At 39.3% G+C, this 17,310-nt stretch overlaps 1 protein-coding gene across 3 annotated transcripts in view; it reads left to right on the forward strand.

Moving 5' to 3' along the window:
* The first annotated feature begins 354 nt into the window (after positions 1–354).
* Positions 355–17,310, forward strand: part of BOD1L1 (biorientation of chromosomes in cell division 1 like 1) — a 35,403-nt gene continuing 18,447 nt past the window's right edge. For all 3 annotated transcript variants that reach the window (XR_010622162.1, XM_065735769.1, XM_065735771.1), the window contains exons 1-10: positions 355–762; positions 1,082–1,206; positions 2,330–2,520; positions 3,669–4,256; positions 4,695–4,844; positions 6,097–6,266; positions 7,499–7,622; positions 8,543–8,687; positions 9,608–9,683; positions 10,509–16,626. Coding sequence is in view for 2 of the 3 variants with exons in the window: in XM_065735769.1 (XP_065591841.1) it covers positions 574–762; positions 1,082–1,206; positions 2,330–2,520; positions 3,669–4,256; positions 4,695–4,844; positions 6,097–6,266; positions 7,499–7,622; positions 8,543–8,687; positions 9,608–9,683; positions 10,509–16,626 (7,876 nt within the window). In the remaining variant the exon portion in view is untranslated. The remainder of the gene's footprint in view (positions 763–1,081; positions 1,207–2,329; positions 2,521–3,668; positions 4,257–4,694; positions 4,845–6,096; positions 6,267–7,498; positions 7,623–8,542; positions 8,688–9,607; positions 9,684–10,508; positions 16,627–17,310) is intronic.

Here is a 17,310-nt window from a genome sequence, read left to right on the forward strand (position 1 = left end):
AGCAGCGGACACAAGCCCCGCCCCCAACCGCCGCCGTGGCCCCGCCCCGCGCCCAAGGGAGGAAGCGCGCGGCGCTGCCCCCACCATGATGGCGGCCAGCGCAGGAAGGGGCGGGGCAAGAGGCGGGGCAAGGAGAGCACGCAGCAGCGCGGCGGCGGATGGCAGCGACGGCAGGATCCCCGCGGCCCCCGCGTTGCCCGCGGCGTCCGGGCGCGGCCCGGCCGCGGCCGGGCGCCGCGGGCAACGCGGGGGCCGCTGCCCTAACCCCTCTCCGCCCCGCTTCCCGCCGCCGCAGCCGGCTCGGGGCCTCGCAGCGGCGGGCCGCCGGCGGCCCCGCCCCCTCCGTCCCCTTAAAGGGCCCGCGGCTGCCAGTGCTCGCCTCGCGCCGATGGCGCCGCTCTCGGCTGCGGCGCTGCTTCCCTTCTGGTCGCCTCTCGCTTCCTCCCTCCGTTCCCTTTCGCTTCCGGGGTCACAGCCGCCGCGGCCGCCGCTCGGGATCCAGCCCCGTCCCGGGGCCCGGCCGGGAGAGCCGGCAGCCGCGCTCCCCGCAGGCCGCGCAGCCCCGCCGCCCCCATGGCCAGCAACCCGCAGCCCCCGCCGCCGCCGCCTCCGCCGCCGCCCCCGCAACAACAGCCGCCGCTGCCGGGGGCTGGTGCCGGCGCGGCGGAGCCGGAGCTGGTCTCCATGATCGTCAGTCACCTCAAGAGCCAGGGGCTCTTCGACCAGTTCCGCCGCGACTGCCTGGCCGACGTGGACACCAAGGTGCGGGCAGGCGGGCGGCGGTGCCCGGGAGCCTCCTGCTCCGCTCTCCGGGCCGGGTGAGGGGCGGCCGCGCGGGGCTCTCCTGGGCTGTCCCTTGGTGCGAAGCTGAGGCCGCGCTCTCTGAGGTCGGCGGCGCGAGCGCGGCTGTTGCTGCTGAGCTTTCCGTTGGTAGCGCGCGTTAAACGCTCCTCGTAGGGAGCCGGGAACGGCTGCTGCCTGCGGCGGGCCGCTGGGAGGCCTGTGGCTATTCCAACCGCCGCGGGGATGGCCGCTCGTCATCCAACTGCTCTGTCGTCTTGTGCTTTGTTTTTCTTCTCAGCCTGCCTATCAGAATTTGAGACAGCGTGTCGATAACTTCGTTTGCAACCATTTGGCCACTCATACCTGGAGCCCTCATCTCAACAAGAACCAGCTGAGAAATAACATTAGGCAGCAGGTTCTCAAGTAAGTGATACTTGTGGGGTTTCTGTTGGAATACGCTCATGCTCTTGGGTCATGGTTTTATGATTCTTGGTATCCTGTGACAGCTGACTGAGGCTGTGGGTCAGTTGCAAGCTGCCTGTTGAAAGTAAACTTCTAGAGAAAGAGTCTTACAGATAAGTTGGTTGGTTGGTTTGTTTGTTTAAGCAAAAAGTGGTATTATTCCAGTTAGCAGGTCATCATCAGCATTAGTCAGAGTTAGGCTGCAAATGTTACTTTATCTTTTTTCTAGCTGACCTAGTGATGGAAGGCTTGTTTCTGACATCCCAACTCAGGGTAACTATAACTATTTCGTAGTGAGTAATAAACCCAGTTGCTAATATCAGGGGTAATAAATTGGCCTAGGAGGAAAAGAGCTTTCGTGGAAACTGCTCTTACAGCAGTATGATGTCGTGCACTTACCTAACGCTTGATTATTCTGTTAATATTCCTTTAGTTTTATTTCTTAAAAAGTGGTCATGAAGCATTGAGAAGTTTCTTTAAGTAGTGTGAGTTTTGTTGCTGAATTGGGTCACATGAGGGATTTGTGAACAAGTGTGTTCAGTTATGTAGAGAAAACCCTAAGATAAAAAGTTTTCTATTGTCACTAATTTTGTTACTTAAGATTAAAGGTGTTCTATAAAGCTGTACAGACTCTTTGAGTTGTCACGCTGCTCAAAAGGTGAGTTAGGACAGTGATTAATTATGTAGTATTAATCTGTTTCTCATGCTATCCAAAATGTATTTGTTTTATGCCGTGGGAGTTGATAAGATCAGATTCCTTCTTAATTTTTTTTCCCAAAATATACTTTTACAGTTAGCTAATGTTTGTAGATGTAACCAGTAATGACACAGCCACAGACTGTTCTGTTGTGTCAGTTGCATACAGTTGGATTAGTTCATTTCTTAGACTAATTCTTAATTCATAAGGTGTTAGAGCTGTGGAAATAGAGACAACAGACTAAATACATACCAGAGCGATGTTCAGAAGACATTAGTGCTTCATATGAATTATTTAAGGGTGTTTATGTGATCTCTAAATGAACATAAGTCATTAACATGTTCTCCAAAAGTCACTTTCTTAAGTATAAATCTCACTTTGTTGCAGGTCCGGAATGCTGGAATCTGGAATTGACAGAATTATTTCTCAGGTTGTGGACCCAAAGATCAATCACACATTCAGACCTCAGGTGGAAAAAGCTGTCCATGAGTTTTTAGCAACACTGAATCACAAAGAGGAAGCAGGCCCCAGTACAGCTCCAAGTGAGGAGAAAACAGACACATCTGTTGCAGTGCAAGGTATTCTACCACTTCTGTTAGCAGTCTACTGTCAAAAGTCTGCTTTCCTTAAGAAAGGAGACATTGACTAGGTTTGCTGCTAGCACAGAATCATTGGTGTCCATATCTGGAAGCTGAGCTCCAGGCAGAATGCAATAATACTTGGTTCTTGTTACAGTTATGAAGTTAGAAGAAAAGAGAGGTGTCATCATGTTATCACTTTGTCACTTCTGCCTGAGCTTACAGGGGACCAATTTATTGTGGGGAGGAAAGTTTGTCTTAGGCTTTGGCCCTGTAGGTGTTGTGTGATCGGATGAAACGTAGCAATACAAAAAGAATGTTTTGATTTTTTTTTTTAATGTTTTCGTAGATCAAAAGAGGTTATCTGGAAGACATTTGTCTTAATTCTGTCACTGTGTGCTAAGGTTCTCAGGAGCTTAAGTTCTGCTGTAAATTAGCCAATCCTTAGTTTGTTTATAAACACATCACTTACTTTGTTTTTCATTTCTGTTGCCCTGTATCTGCTTCTAAACACTTCGGATGGTATTTGTCCATTCTTTCCCTTCCTAAGAGACTCCACAGCAGTTCATCTACTTGTAACCAGACCCTTTATTTAAATCCTGGCTCTTTTCCTGTGGGGCCCGCTTCCTTTAAAGTAAGTGGGTTAACAAGCCAGCTGTGCAGCTCCCAGTGCTAGTCCAGTTAACCCTTTCTCATCTGTCTTAAAGTTCAATTTAAGAGAATGGGAAAGTAATATAGTATTTTGATATCTGTATTGTTGTATAAGCAGTAAACTGAGTCCATTTCTGATATAATTTATGGAGATACTAGGGGGAGGAGATGTAGAATTTGTGCTTTTGGCAGTATTCTGTTTTGTACTTCTCCCTAGCCTAATGACGATAAAGTTGAGCATCCTTCTCATAGACAATCCTTGCTTTTTCTTGAGGATGTAACATCTTGTTCTTTTTTTTTTTAACTGAAATCACTAGATGCAAAGTTAGTCAATCCTTTTGGTTAATTTATTTGCCTTAAATAGAGTAGTAATTCTTTTTTCGTTTGACTTTCTTGATGTCACTATCATTCTGTCTAAACGGCTACTTCTTTTAAACATTACCATAATGGAAAATGATAGTTTCTATCTTAAACTATTTTCTTTCTTCCTGTTCAAGGTGTCTCTACTACAGCTCCTAGTGGCAATGTAGCTAGTGATGCAATGTCCATTTTGGAAACAATAACTTCTCTGAACCAAGAAGCAAGTGCTGCCAGGGCTTCAACAGAAAATTCAAGTTCCAAAAACAGTGACAAAGCTGCAAAAAGACTGTTATCTCAGCAGAGTGTTGATGGTATCACTGAGAGAAACACGGAAGATTTGCCTGATAAAGAGAAAGCAATTTCTGATCTTTCTGGAGAAGGAGCTGAACTGTTTGTGAAGTGTGAAGATTCAAATGAGCTTCCTTGCCAAAGTGAAGAAATAAAAAGTTCAGCAAAAGATGCCAATAGTTCATCTATTACCATTAAGGATACAAGTAAAGAAGTACTACAGGAGGGTGAAGATCAAAAGAGTAAATTAATAGATAAATGTGAAAAGAAACCAGAAGAAAGAAGAAAAGAAAAGAAAGAGAAACTGGACAAGAAGAAAAGTGATGATACTACTAAGTCAAAAGAAGAAAAACAAGTGAAAGAGTCAGAACCAGTGAAACAGTTAGTTCCAGAAAAAAATAGCAATAAGCATAAACCATCTGAAAGTACTAAAGAAGGTATGATATGAGCAGTGCTCTTTCTTAAAAATATGGATGTGTTAAAGTGGATTCAGGGGCTGAATTAGAAATGTATGTGGAAAGTATGTAATCTAAGTGGAAAGAATGTATGTAGAAATGTATCTTTTCTGCTCGTTCTGACAAACTAGCCACAGTTAGCTCGTGGCTCATCTCCTTTCAGCGAGGTACATGAATCAGGAAGCCTAGATCTTTGATTCTTCAAGTTTATGCTTCCTTGGTCGTGTGTTATTCCAGCAAGATCTCAGAGTTCCTGCTCAGCTGTTCAAGGTTTTGAAATTTTTTTTCCTTTTGCTGTTTCTTATTCTTAACGCTTTGTTTTCAGTGTTAAAATTACTTTTGTTTTTTGTTTTTTTTTTAAAAAAGCTTCTCAAATACAATTTGCTGTATTAAAACTTCTGTATTTTTCTCCTTTGCAAGAACATACATCAATAGATTCAGATATGGATGTACTCAGTGACATCACTGTCAGCTCCGTCCATACTAGTGACCTTTCTTCCTTTGAAGAGGAAAGTGAAGAAGAACCTGTGATTTCTGACAGTACTGAGGAGGGGGAGATCACATCAGATGGTAAAACAATTAGATTGTTAATTGTGGTGGTAAAATTGCAAGAAACAATATGCAACTTTTTTGTCATTTGAGTACGTTCTCTAACAAATTTGATGTTTTGCAGTTTTTTCTGTTGTACTTGTAAGATTTTAAATGTGGACTAATAGTATTTATGCGATCATGAAAGACGAATAGCAGGCGTGTTTTGAGTCTTTTTTTTGTAATAGTATTATTTGTGCTAAATGTTGTAAATCTTACTTGTACTACAGTATTTCATAGAGAATAGAACCACTTAAGTGATGGATATGAGGCTTTGCAATGAGATTTTTTTTACCTTCCTTTCTACCAGAAATACAGCATAACTGAAATCACTGAAGTGATTTGTTAGTACTGGTTGTACTTGACTCTGCTGACTTTATTTTCAAAGCTTTAGATTTGAAAATCACATTCCCAAATTCAAATTCTACCTGGCCACAGCAGAAGAAACATGAATTATCTAGCATTGACAGTTGGGAAACACTAAACCTGTTCTCTGGCTGGGTTACGTTTTGTAGTTTTCCTTGTCTTGACCAGATCACAGATTCTTAATGATTTCTGTGGATATTACTCCAAGCTTATCTTTTCTGCTCTAAAAATACTGTGTAGAAGCACTCATTTACTTGTATGTTCTCTGGTGTTTCCTGTAAACATGACAGATTGCATGCAGTGAAAACAAGCTTGAAGTATATTTCAAGGGTACAAATACTTTGTATGATATGAAGCACAAGTGCCTTTGCACCATCTCTGATAATGCTGATCAATGCTGATCAATAAAATCTGTTTCAGTTTTACTCAGATGATATTGCATTAGTGTAAACAAATGTTATGTTTATGTATTTTCAGCAAACCTGTGTAGTTTAAGTTTTTAAATGGTGTACGAATTTTTGGTGTAGGAATGAAGCTTAGTTTAATACACAGCAAAAGTAATATTCTGAATTCTTATGCAGTGCTGAAAGTGGCTAAATACTGTACGTATAAAGCAACATGATTTTGAGTACAATGATTAAGCCCTTTGTCATAATTTATTTTCCTTTTTATCATGTTAAAATCATTTTTGGCTGAACAGTGTACATACATTAGTGAATGCGTGTTTCAGGTTTTAGTCATTTAATGGTATTTTGAACTATGTTTAAAAAAAATAAGTTAAGTTTGGGGTGGCTTGTTTCTTCAAAAGTAATCTTGAAAGTGCTGCCTTAATTTATTAATCTCTCCATGCACTTAACTAACTTTTCAGATGAGGAGGAGAAAAACAATAAAAATAAGACAAAGCCTCATACTAATGAACTGAATGATGGGAAAGCCAAGCCTGTTCGTCATGCTTATGTTCATAAGCCTTTTTTGTACTCCAAGTATTTCAGTGATTCTGATGATGAACGAACTGTAGAGCAACGCCGTCAGTCCATTGTAAGTTTGAGTCTTACTGCTCACTGTCTTAAATCCTTAGACTTTCCAGCACAGAAATTTCACATCTTACTTGGCCCTGGTTGGTAACGGGGAGTTTAGTTTTGTTTCCTGTTACCTCTGTCCCTTCATCAGACTTTAACCAGTATTGCATGATTTAGAGCAATGCACTCCAGGGAAACACTTGATTGAGTACAGTTAAAAGGCTTTTGATGGAGGTTTAAAAAAATAAATAATGGCTTTGACATCTTTTCCCTGACTCTCAAATGAACGGTGTTTTGGTGTTGATACAGAGTTTATTAAGCATGTGCAAGCTTTTCACATGTGCATTCATTCTTTACATTCTATACCCTACAATTCTCTATGATTCTTGCTTGTGTCATTAAGTGTCAAGATTAGGAAGTGTGAAATTAGGAAGATGCTGCAGACACACTGAAAGAAAACCTGAACAAAACAAAAATTGTCCACAGTGGTTTTAATATATGTAATGGGAATTTATGTGGAAGAAGTAGCTTTTATCTGCCTATGGTTTGCCATCATTGTGGTTTTCTGCAGTATGGGCCAGGGCTAATTACTTCAACCTACTTCCTAATATCATTCCTTTACAAATGCATTTCTCACTGTCCCTGAAGTCAGTAGTTGTAGTATGTCTGCAGTCAGTGAGAAGAGAGGTTTAAGTATGTTTCCTCTGTAATGAAGCGTGCAAAGCAGGAACCAGCAGTTCTTCTAGAGTTTTCTGCTTTGTCTAAATGCATGTTCTAGGATTGCGTTCTTTGAACCAGCTGATGCTGGGGACTCATATAGCTGAGGTTAATATAGCTGGAAAAAAAAAAAACCAGTACTGAAGCAGTTATACCTAGCTCTCTATTTTATATCTGGGGGAAGAAAAAGGTTGTCTGCAAGGAAATGCCTATAAGCCTATGTGGTGTAGGGTTTTTTCTGCTTTTTTTCTTTTATGTAGATATTTATGTAAATTAGGTATCTTCATTGAAAAAGTCTTGGTCTCTATCTGCAGTGTTGAGCAGCAGTGAAACTCTTTGGGACTCAGCTAGTTTCACCTTACAGGAGTACTTGAGGATTCTGTTCACTTTGACGTAAAGCTTTCAAAGTACTACCAATTTTTTTTTTTTTTTGCCTCAAGCCAAAGCATTATGTTTTCTGTAGAATTTCTATATATCTGAAGAATATTCACTGACCTAATGATAAATTGTTTTTTCTTCCTTGTGTATCTCCAGGCCAAAGAAAAAGAAGAGAGACTCCTAAGAAGACGAATGAATAGAGAAAGACTTGAAGAGAAACGTAAACAGAAAACTGCAGAAAAAACTAAGTCTCTGAAAAGTGGAAGTCAAAATGCTAAAGGTGTGAATATATTAACATTAACTTTTTCTTTTTTTTTCTTTTAGTTTGTTTTGGTTTAACCCAGCAGGTGGCTAACAACCACACAGTTGCTTGTTTAACACCTCCTCTTCCCAGTAGGATGGAGGAAAGAATTGAGGGGAAAAAAAAACGTTACTCATGGGTTGAAATAAAACTATTTACTTAGAGAAAAGGCAAATAATTATGACAAGTATATGAGTGTATATATGTGTGTCTGTGTGTAAAAATATAAATATATATTACAAGCAATACACAAGGAGTTGCTCACCATCCCCCAATCAATACTCAGCTAGCCTCCAAGCAGCAGAACAGAGAGAGAGATGAACTCCCTTTAAAAACTCCTTTCTCTTGTTGTCACATTGTGTGGAATATCCCTTTGGCCAGTTTAAGTCTGCTGTCCTGATTCTGTTCTCAGCTCCCTAGGCACTTTGCTGAAAATTGACTCTGTATGACATTGCTTAACAGCAATTTGTAAACATCAGTGTGTTATCATTATTTTTCTCATAGAACCAAAACATAGCATTATACCAGACACTCTAAAGAAAACAATTACATCCCAGCTGAAATTAAGTTAAGGTCTTCTTTTAAGGGAAAGTAACACTCAGGATAAAATGATGGCATTAGGTCTGTCTTCATTTCTCTTGAAAGTCCTATGTTTTAATACCGAAGTAACAAAAAAATGAACAATTCAAATTACTAATGTAAAAATCTGTTTTCAGGTTTCCCTATATGCGTAATTATATTGCTTGAATATTTATGATTATATTTCTTGCATACTAATATACATTAGTATTCTTTGCTACACTTTAGTACTCTCCATACTGCTTTCAGTAACATTTATAGCTAAAGCAGTAACATGAAGTCATACTTAATTATTTCACCACGTGTGTATTATGTTTCAGGAAAAAGTGGCTTGAACTTGGAAGAACCATCAGCAAGAAGTCTTGAGTCAAAAGCTACTGGTACCAGCATTAAGGATGTGCTTAAAGAACAGAAATTCTTAGAAAAAAAAGTAGCCTTGAGCAGAAAAAGAAAAAGAGATTCAAGGTATTTGTGTATTCAGTCAAAAGAAGTGAAGTCTTCAAAAATTTATTTTCATAGATCAAATAGATTCTCTTCAACTTTGCAGATGGCTGTAGTTATTTAAACAATTTCTTTCTAAGATACTTGGATAACTTTGTTACTAGTAAGTATGAAATTATGGCTGCTTAATACACTGCAAGTTAGCAGCCCTTGTGTGACTTTTCATGCACAGAATAGTAATAAAAAGATACAAGAATGGACAGCTGTTAGATGTTTGTGCATCTAGTAGAAAAAAAATTGTGTTGTATTTCCATTAACTTTCCTAGTATGTATTTAATGTTTTGTATTCTGTCATGTTTGGCTTGTTTTGTGTTTCTATTTCAAATATTCCATTACTACATTTTCATTCCCTTACTACCTTGTTTCTTGACTTCATTAAGGAAGTAAGATTTAAAGGGCAAACATCAGATTGATAGTAGTGAAGGTAATTGACTGCTTGTGTATGTATATATAAAGTATAATTTGCATGTTTTTTTGGTTGGACACTCATATGTAACTATCTACATATGTGTAGTTATAGTAAATGAACCATGTTTCTGAAAGGTAAGTGTAATTTTTTCAAGTTTTCTTCCTTATTGTAAGTGGAGAGTGGGTTTTTTTTCCTTTTCTGTAATAAATAAATAAATAAATCTGTAACTATTTTACAGGGACAACTGTAGTACTAATACTGTCATACTGACATTCTCTGCTTTAAAACAGTGTGGTCCGAAGGGCATCTATGAGGTCTGTTTGGACAGATTATGTAGTCAGAAGTTTTGTAACAATGTTCTACTTCAGTATTTCAGTGTGCATTTGTCTTCAGCTTTAAGAGCAGAAAGTTTACAAAGTCATGCTAATTTTGAGTTGCTCTTTTTTCTGATTGCTTGTCTGAATACCTGTTTCAGGCATGTTGAAGATAGTTGGAAAAAGAAATATGAGCCATCTGAAGATGATTCTAAGGAAGTGCAGAAGACAAATGAGGTATGTGTCTCTTAATAAAGGTAATTAAAAAAACCAAACAAACTACTGCTATGATTTTTTAATTGTAGTAATGCTTGTTCATACATCCATACCAAACCGCATACCATTGCATCATTTATTCTTGTGAATTTTTTTTTCCTGCTTACTCTTTCAGTTGAGCTAGTGCTCTTACCCTGCAGTTTTGTTTTCTGAATTCTTGTAAATGTTAGGTTGTGTTGTTTATCTATTTGGTGCTGATTCGTTTTGTACTGGAAGGAGTTCGAGCTGTATTCTGTAAAGCATGTTGGACTTCAGAAAAAGCAAAGTCTGTCTTACATGCAAAGCATTATAAAGTTTTATCTACTTGAACTTTTCTATGGAAAGTTATAACAACGTAGTCTGACTGTTCAGAAAAGAGGAATTTTATGTTTTTAGCAGCGTTATTACGAAAAAAGTGATAGTTAAAAGTTTTAACTACAAGTCTAAAACTACCTCTTAGGAGTTTCTGTATTTTGTTTAACCATTGCATCAGAGTTTTGAAGCAACTGGTGGAATATTTGACATGATTATTCTCCATTTAAAGATCTATTTAAATTGGTTTTGGAAGGGAACGTCACTTAATACAGAAATAATATTCAAGGTCAAGCAGACTGTTAAATCCTGTTTCTTTTGGCTTTCCTACGGTTGCAATCAGTTGAAATAAAATCAATCTTTCTAATCACTTATTAATACAATAAGTGGGCATTTTGTATTGATTTTAAAGTTAATTTGCCTTCAACAATTGTCAGTCATGTAGTGAAGGAACTCTGTAACATCTGCCTATATATATTTAACTTTCTTTTGCAGACTTGTGAAAAAAATTCTTCAAAGGAATTAAAGCATAACCATGGGAAAACTGAAACATCTAAACCGCTTAGAAGACTTTCAGAATCATTACATTCAGCTGAGGAAAACAAGACTGATTCTAAAGTGGAAAAAGAACATAAAAGAAAAATCTCCACCTCTGTTCATACTGAAGGAATACAACAGGACATTGATACGAAGGATCCAAAAAGACAACTGGACAGAGCAGAAGTCAATACTGATGAACTACAGAAGCAAAAAATGATATTTAAAAATGAAAAACACCCCAAAAAAGATAGTGACACAGAAATTCAACATATGAGAAATGCTACCAGAAAAGAAGCCAAGTCTTACAGAGATAAAAATGAAAAGGAAGTAATGGCATTAGAAGATAAGCTTTCTTTAAAGCACAAATGTAAAGGAGACATTATTCATAAATCAGTTGAGGATGTTGAACTCCATTCTTCTGAGAAAAGTTTGAAAGGAGAGGATGGTGCTCAGAAACATAATCAGCAGATGAAGATTTCCTCAGATGACAAATCTGAAAGAAAGAGTAAACACCGAAGTGAACGAAAAATATCAGTAACTGGAAAAGATGGAAAAGGTATTTCTGAATCCACTTTAAAAGCTGAAGAATTACTGCGTAAGGAAAGTAAAAAAGACAGGCATCTCTCAACAGAGAAATCAAGAGCCGAATACAAGTCCAAAAGGTCTCTGAGTGATTCTAAGCCACAGAAGGATTCTATAAGTGCCTCAAAGCAACTTGCTTCTGCATCGCACAAAAGAAGTGAAAGTTACTCAGAAGAAAAACATGAAATAAAATCAACTAACTCTGACTGTAATTTGAAACAGGAAGATGGTGTTCATAAAGACAGGCGAAGATCTAAGAGCTTTGCAGAAGACAAAAATCCATTGAAGTCAAAGTCTAAGAGTCATAGTAAACAACTAAAAACATCTGAAACAGAATTACAGGAAAATTTAGCAAAACAAGAGACAAGTCAGAAACTGGATAAAGATAAGAACATGGAAGAGAATGATTCAGGGAAACAACACAATTCCAAAAACGAAGATAAAATCTCTGAAGAGAGTGGGGCTGATTTTGAGCATGAAAGTGGAATGCAGTCAACTCAGGGATCACAGAAAGACTCGAGTCACAGAGTTAAGTTACACTCTGGAGAAAGAGGATCTGTAAAAGAGAAAAGTAGAGGTGATAAAGATTTAAGTAACTCCAAGCTAGAAAGAAAGTTCTCTGTGGAAGGTCACAAAAACAGAAGCATAAAGCACAGCAACAAGGAAATAAAGAAAAAGGAAGAATGTGCCAAATTGGAGGATAAAGATATGAAAGAAATGGATGGTGGGCGTGATAAAGTAACAGGCATCACAGCGACAATGGATAAAAAACAAAGTAAAAAGGTATCCTGTGAGAACAAAAAAGGTAGCATATCAAACCACAATTTGCTTGGAGAAGAAAAGCAATCAGTTGGCATAACTGTAAGCAGCTCTCTTCCAGTCCCTCAAAAGTCAAGTATGAATAGTGATGATGTGTGTTCTGGTCATGAGGGAGAGATGATGGAACTTGATTTGGATGAAACAAAAGTACAAGAAGAATCTACAATGGAAGGAAAAAGCCTTTTAAATTCAGTCCAAGCCACAGATGCCAAATACACAGCGAAAGAAAAAATCTCTTATGCAAGTAAGGAGTTAAAACACAGCTTGGCAGATCTTGAAGCTTCTGAATCGAAGTTTCTGTCTGCGGTTGAAAAAGCTAATAAACAAGAAGATATTCTTAATAAGCAAGTTGGTGCCTTAGATGCTTTATCCAAACGAGCATCAATGGATCAAGGACCCCATAAAGAAGGAGCTTATAAAATGGGTGTTGTATCTGAAAAAAGTCATAGAATCTTACTGAATGCTCCCAGTAAAGATCAGAATTCAGAAGACAGCAGAAAACCAAAGAATTTTAAAACTGTGATAAATTCTAATTCAGATAATGTTCCTTTAGCAAATAATTCTCCCAGAGAAGATGCTGCTGATCGAAAGTCCATGGATATAGATATCTCTGATTTTACACATTCTTTGTGTAGTATGTCTAGTATGTCTAAGGTAGAATGCCGTAATTCAGATGGGACTTCTTTGTTTGAAGATGATGCAGCTTTGAAGAATGATTCAATACAGATTGTATACATGGAACAAGAAGATAGTGCAGTGTTGTGTTCTATTATGGAAGGTGCTGATGACAACATTATGACAAACAATATCAAAAAAGATGATGTGGTGCCCCATTCTGATAAGCAGGCAGTGGAAAACAGTGCAGCTGGCTTACCTAGTCAAGGTTGTGATGAACCATCAAAATTAGAAAGTACTCCAAGAAGTGAGTTGAATATAAAAAAGGAAAGCTTGATGACTGGTGTGACTGAAGACTGTGGAGAGGTACCAGCAAAAGCACTTCTAAAAAAACTGAAAAAGAAAGAAAAAGAGTGCTTGAATACAGATGATTTCACGATGGGAGAAAGAAGCACGATGATGGGTAATGTGAAATGTAATGAGACACGTGATACTTCTAATGTGATACCGTCTTCCTCTGTGTTAGCATCTAGAAGAGTTCCCAAAGAAACTGTCAAAGACTCTGTTCCAGCTACTGGACAAGAAGGGAGCAGTGGCATGGAAGATAAAAACAAACGCAGTGCTGTAGGTACCAGTGCAGGAAGCAGTAAACTTAGTTTGTTGTACAGCAGCCTACAAACAATTCCAGCTACTGTGATAGGAACTAGCACAGAAAAGGTTGAGGGGACTGTCATGGCCTCTAGTACAGGAGAAGAAGGAGCTGAAGGTACATCACATTCTGGAAAGGAAAGTGATGCTACAACCACTTGCTCAGAAGAACAAAGTGCGATGGCATTAATCTGCACGAGCATAGAAGCTGATGAAGGTTTCACAACAGGCATATGGGTAAAAAGTGGTGAGGGGAGTAGTTTGATTACAGGAACAGATACTGGTGAGTGTACAGTTACAGCAGCAGAAGAAGGTGGTGGCAGTGTCGTCACTGAAGGATTAGCAGAAAGTGAAAGCTTTCTTACAAGTACAAAAGAAGAAAATGATGACTGCACCATGGTTTATGCAGAAGAAGGTGGTAAGGATTCAGTCAATGCAAGTGGAGTAGAAAATGAAGATAGTGTGAATAGTGCTGGAGCAGAAGAAAAAGATGATGCTGTAACTAGTGCAGGGACTGAAGAGAAGCGAAAGACCTTGACTTGTGGAGGTGCAGGCAAACTAGAAAGTTCTGTGTCCTGCTTAAGTGAAGTGGAATGTGATGGTGCTGTAACTAGTGCAGGTATAGAATCAGGTGAAGGATCAACAAGTGGTGACAGTTCAAGTGAATTTAGAGGCAATCTGAGAGCTGGCCAAATTAAAGAACATGAAAGCACTGTGACTTGCACAGGTGCAGAAGAAAGAAGTCATAACTTCATTATATGTTCAGTAACTGGTACAGATGCCCAAGGAGAAGGCTCTGTAAGTGGGGCATGTATTGCAGTGGTCACAAATGACAATACCACAACTGGCACTAATGGTGATAAATGTGAAGATACTATAAATGGTGAAAGTGCAGTGACCAGTACAGGCATAACTCCAGAAGATGATGCTGAAATTTCAGTTGTCTGTACAGGACTGGAAGACAGTAATGAAGGTTTTGCAGTTTGTTTAGATACTGAAAAATTTGAAAGTGCAATGGACAGCACAGGGACAAAGGAGGAAACTAGTATCACTATAGTCAGCATTGGTCCCTGTGATGATGAAGGTTTTGTGACTAGTACAGGCTCAAAAGAAGAGGATGAAGAAGGTGAGGGAATTGTGACCAGTACTGGAAGGGGAAATGAAGAAATTGAGCATGCTTCTACTTGTACAGGAACAGAAGGTGAAAATGCACTCATTTGTATAGGTGCAGAAGAAAGCGAAAGTTCCATTATCTGCATAGTTGCTGAACAAATGGAAGCTGAGTCAGGACTGGCTGGCACAAATACAAATAAGCTTACTGTTGACAGCATGACAGATGCAGAGAAAGAAGCTAATTGTGGCACAAACTGCAAAAGTGCTAAAGGGATAGTTGAAAGCAGTGTAACCAGCGCAAGTGCTGATGATGAGGATGTGGTGGCTGCATGCATAGAAAAACATGAAGGTACCTTGATTCCCTTAGATGCTGAAGAGTGTGAAGGCCCCATGACTAGTGCTATGGCCCTGCAAGACAGGGGTCAGCCTGATACTGAAGGAGAGCGTGAGAGTGCTGTAACCTTTGGCAGCAGAGAATTTGATGGCTCTATAAGTAGTGCAATTCCAAAGGAAGATGAGAACCCTCTCATTCCAGCTGACAGAGGGGAAAAAATTAAAGGTGATATTATATCTACCAGTACAGTGGAAGGAAGTGATGCTCCCTTACATTCAGTCATAGATGCCGAGGAAGGTCCACTTACTGTTGCAAGAGCAAGTGAAAGTGGGGAAAGTTCCATGACCTCAGTTGACGCTGAAGGCACAGAGGTGCCCATGCCCAGCACAGCTACAGAATTTAAAGAGAATGTGCTTGCTTTTAGTAGTAAACAGGACAAAGATGAGTGCACCATGATTTCCACTAGTATTGTAGAAGAATTTGAGACTCCTATGTCTAGTGCCACTATAGAATACAATGGTCAGCTCCCCTCTGTGAAAGCAAAAGAAACAAATGAAAGTACTGTGGTTTCTGTAGATACAGAAATATATGACGTTCCCATGCCCAGTGCATCCAGCGCAGGAGGAGATGATGAAAGTCACCCAACTGCTAGCAATAAAGAAGAAAAAGATGAGTGTGCTATGATTTCCACAAGTGTTGTGGAAGAGCAGATAATCCTAATGTCAGGTGAAGTCACAGAGGAGACAGTTCATATATCAGAAACAGAGTCTAAAAATGAAACTGTAATGATCTCTACAAGTACAGCAGAATGTTTTGAAGCTCCTATGTCTAGTGTAGCGGTACAAGATGAAAATAAACTCACTGCTTCTGAAACAGAAGGGAGATATGAAGCTGCTGTGATCACCACAAGTATGACAGAAGAATGTGAAATAGTCCTGATCAGTGCAGAACCACAGGCTGAGGATCAACTCCTTGTAGCAGAAGAAGATGAAGAAGATATCTCTCCAAATGCATCTGAGGAATGTAAGGTTGTGGAGACCACTGCTACTGTAGATGAACAGTTTGGACTAGCTGCTTTCAATGCAGATGCAAGAAGCAAAGGTTCTGTGATTTTTGTGGGAGAATGTGGAGGTCCTGTGCTGAGGGTTGCCACCAACAGTGACGATCAGGATGCTGCTTCAAGTATAGGAGATAAAGAAGGGGCAGTGATCGCTCTGAGCACAATGGAAGAATGCGATAGTCTCTTCACCTTTACTGTCATAGAAGAAACTCAACTTGATGCTGAGAGTTCAGAAGTAAAAGACAAAAGAGAGGAAGTTTTTAATACCACTAACCAAATTGAATGCATCCTATCAACTGCAGACCCAGAAAAAAGCAGTAATTCTTTGCTTGTCATTGGTCAAGAGAACAAGACTCATGAAAGTGTTGTGAGGGAACCATCAACAGCATCTCAGATGACTGTGGACAGTGAAATCACAGAAACAGATGAAAATTCAGTCAATCTCATGAGTGTAGATGAAGCCCTTTGCGTGGAGGTTAGCACAGAGACTGCTGTGAGTGCAAGTCCTTCCTCAGAGGTAAATGAGGATGATGAGCAAGCTGAAGATGTGTTGCATGAGGACGTTGCATCAGAACTCTCCTATATCATTTCAGAAGCATCAGTAGAGAGTGAAACATTAAGGGATATAAACTGTAACTCAAATGTACTTTTAGAGAGTGACTTCTCTGAAGTAAGGACTTCATTGCCTAGGGAACGGACTCCTTCCTTAGTTTGTACAAGTGAATTAACTGTAAATAGCCACAAAGAAGAGACAATAGAAGCAGAACTGGGGGAAAAGATTGACTGTCCTGCGTTGCATGTAGAAGAGTTGTATGACAGTGATGATAAAATGAATTTGGTCAAAATAGATGATACAGGAGTTGAAGTTACTTGTCAGAAGAGTAATACATCCTTTAATTCAGGTAAGGATTTCTGTGGGGTTTTGTTCTCTCTTGATTTTATAGATGTCCTTAATAAATGCTGCTTACCATGACTAGAATTAGCAACGACTTATACTGTTCAGATATACTGTTCAGACTTCTTTGTAGTTTGAGAAATACTTGCTAATTTAATTATGAATTGATGAAAAGTAATTAAGCATGTAATTCTGTCAGTATCAGTGTGACTGAAGAAATTAGTATCTGAGGTGTGTTGAAAGAAATTAAATTTTATTAGATTGCGGAAAGGTTATTAAAATGTATCAAAATTATGAGTAATACGTTGTTTGCAAGAGGTAATTGTCATGGAGTTATAAATAGGCTTTGTTACTAATGTTCTGAAAATCAAAAATACTTTTATAGGAGGCAAGATGTATTTTATTTAGACATAAGTTCAACATTTTAAAAATTGCAACTCTGTAGTGATCTTTGGAGATCAAGAATGACCATCCTTAATCATAACTACAGATTTTGTTCTTTTTTTTTTTTTAATGATATTTAGATTCATTCTCTTTATAGAGCCATGGTATGGTTCAGGTTGGAGGGAACCTTAAAGAGCATCTAGTTTCAATGCACCCTTCTTTAAGTTAAACAAATCCAGCTCCTTCAACCTATTTTAACAGGAGTGGTGCTTTAGCCCTTTCTTCATATTCAGGGCCCTCCTCTGGA

The sequence above is a fragment of the Cyrtonyx montezumae genome, unplaced genomic scaffold, assembly GCF_038088225.1.
Source record: "Cyrtonyx montezumae isolate F1298 unplaced genomic scaffold, pur_monq_1.0 scaffold_2, whole genome shotgun sequence".
Taxonomy (NCBI): Eukaryota; Metazoa; Chordata; class Aves; order Galliformes; family Odontophoridae; genus Cyrtonyx; species Cyrtonyx montezumae.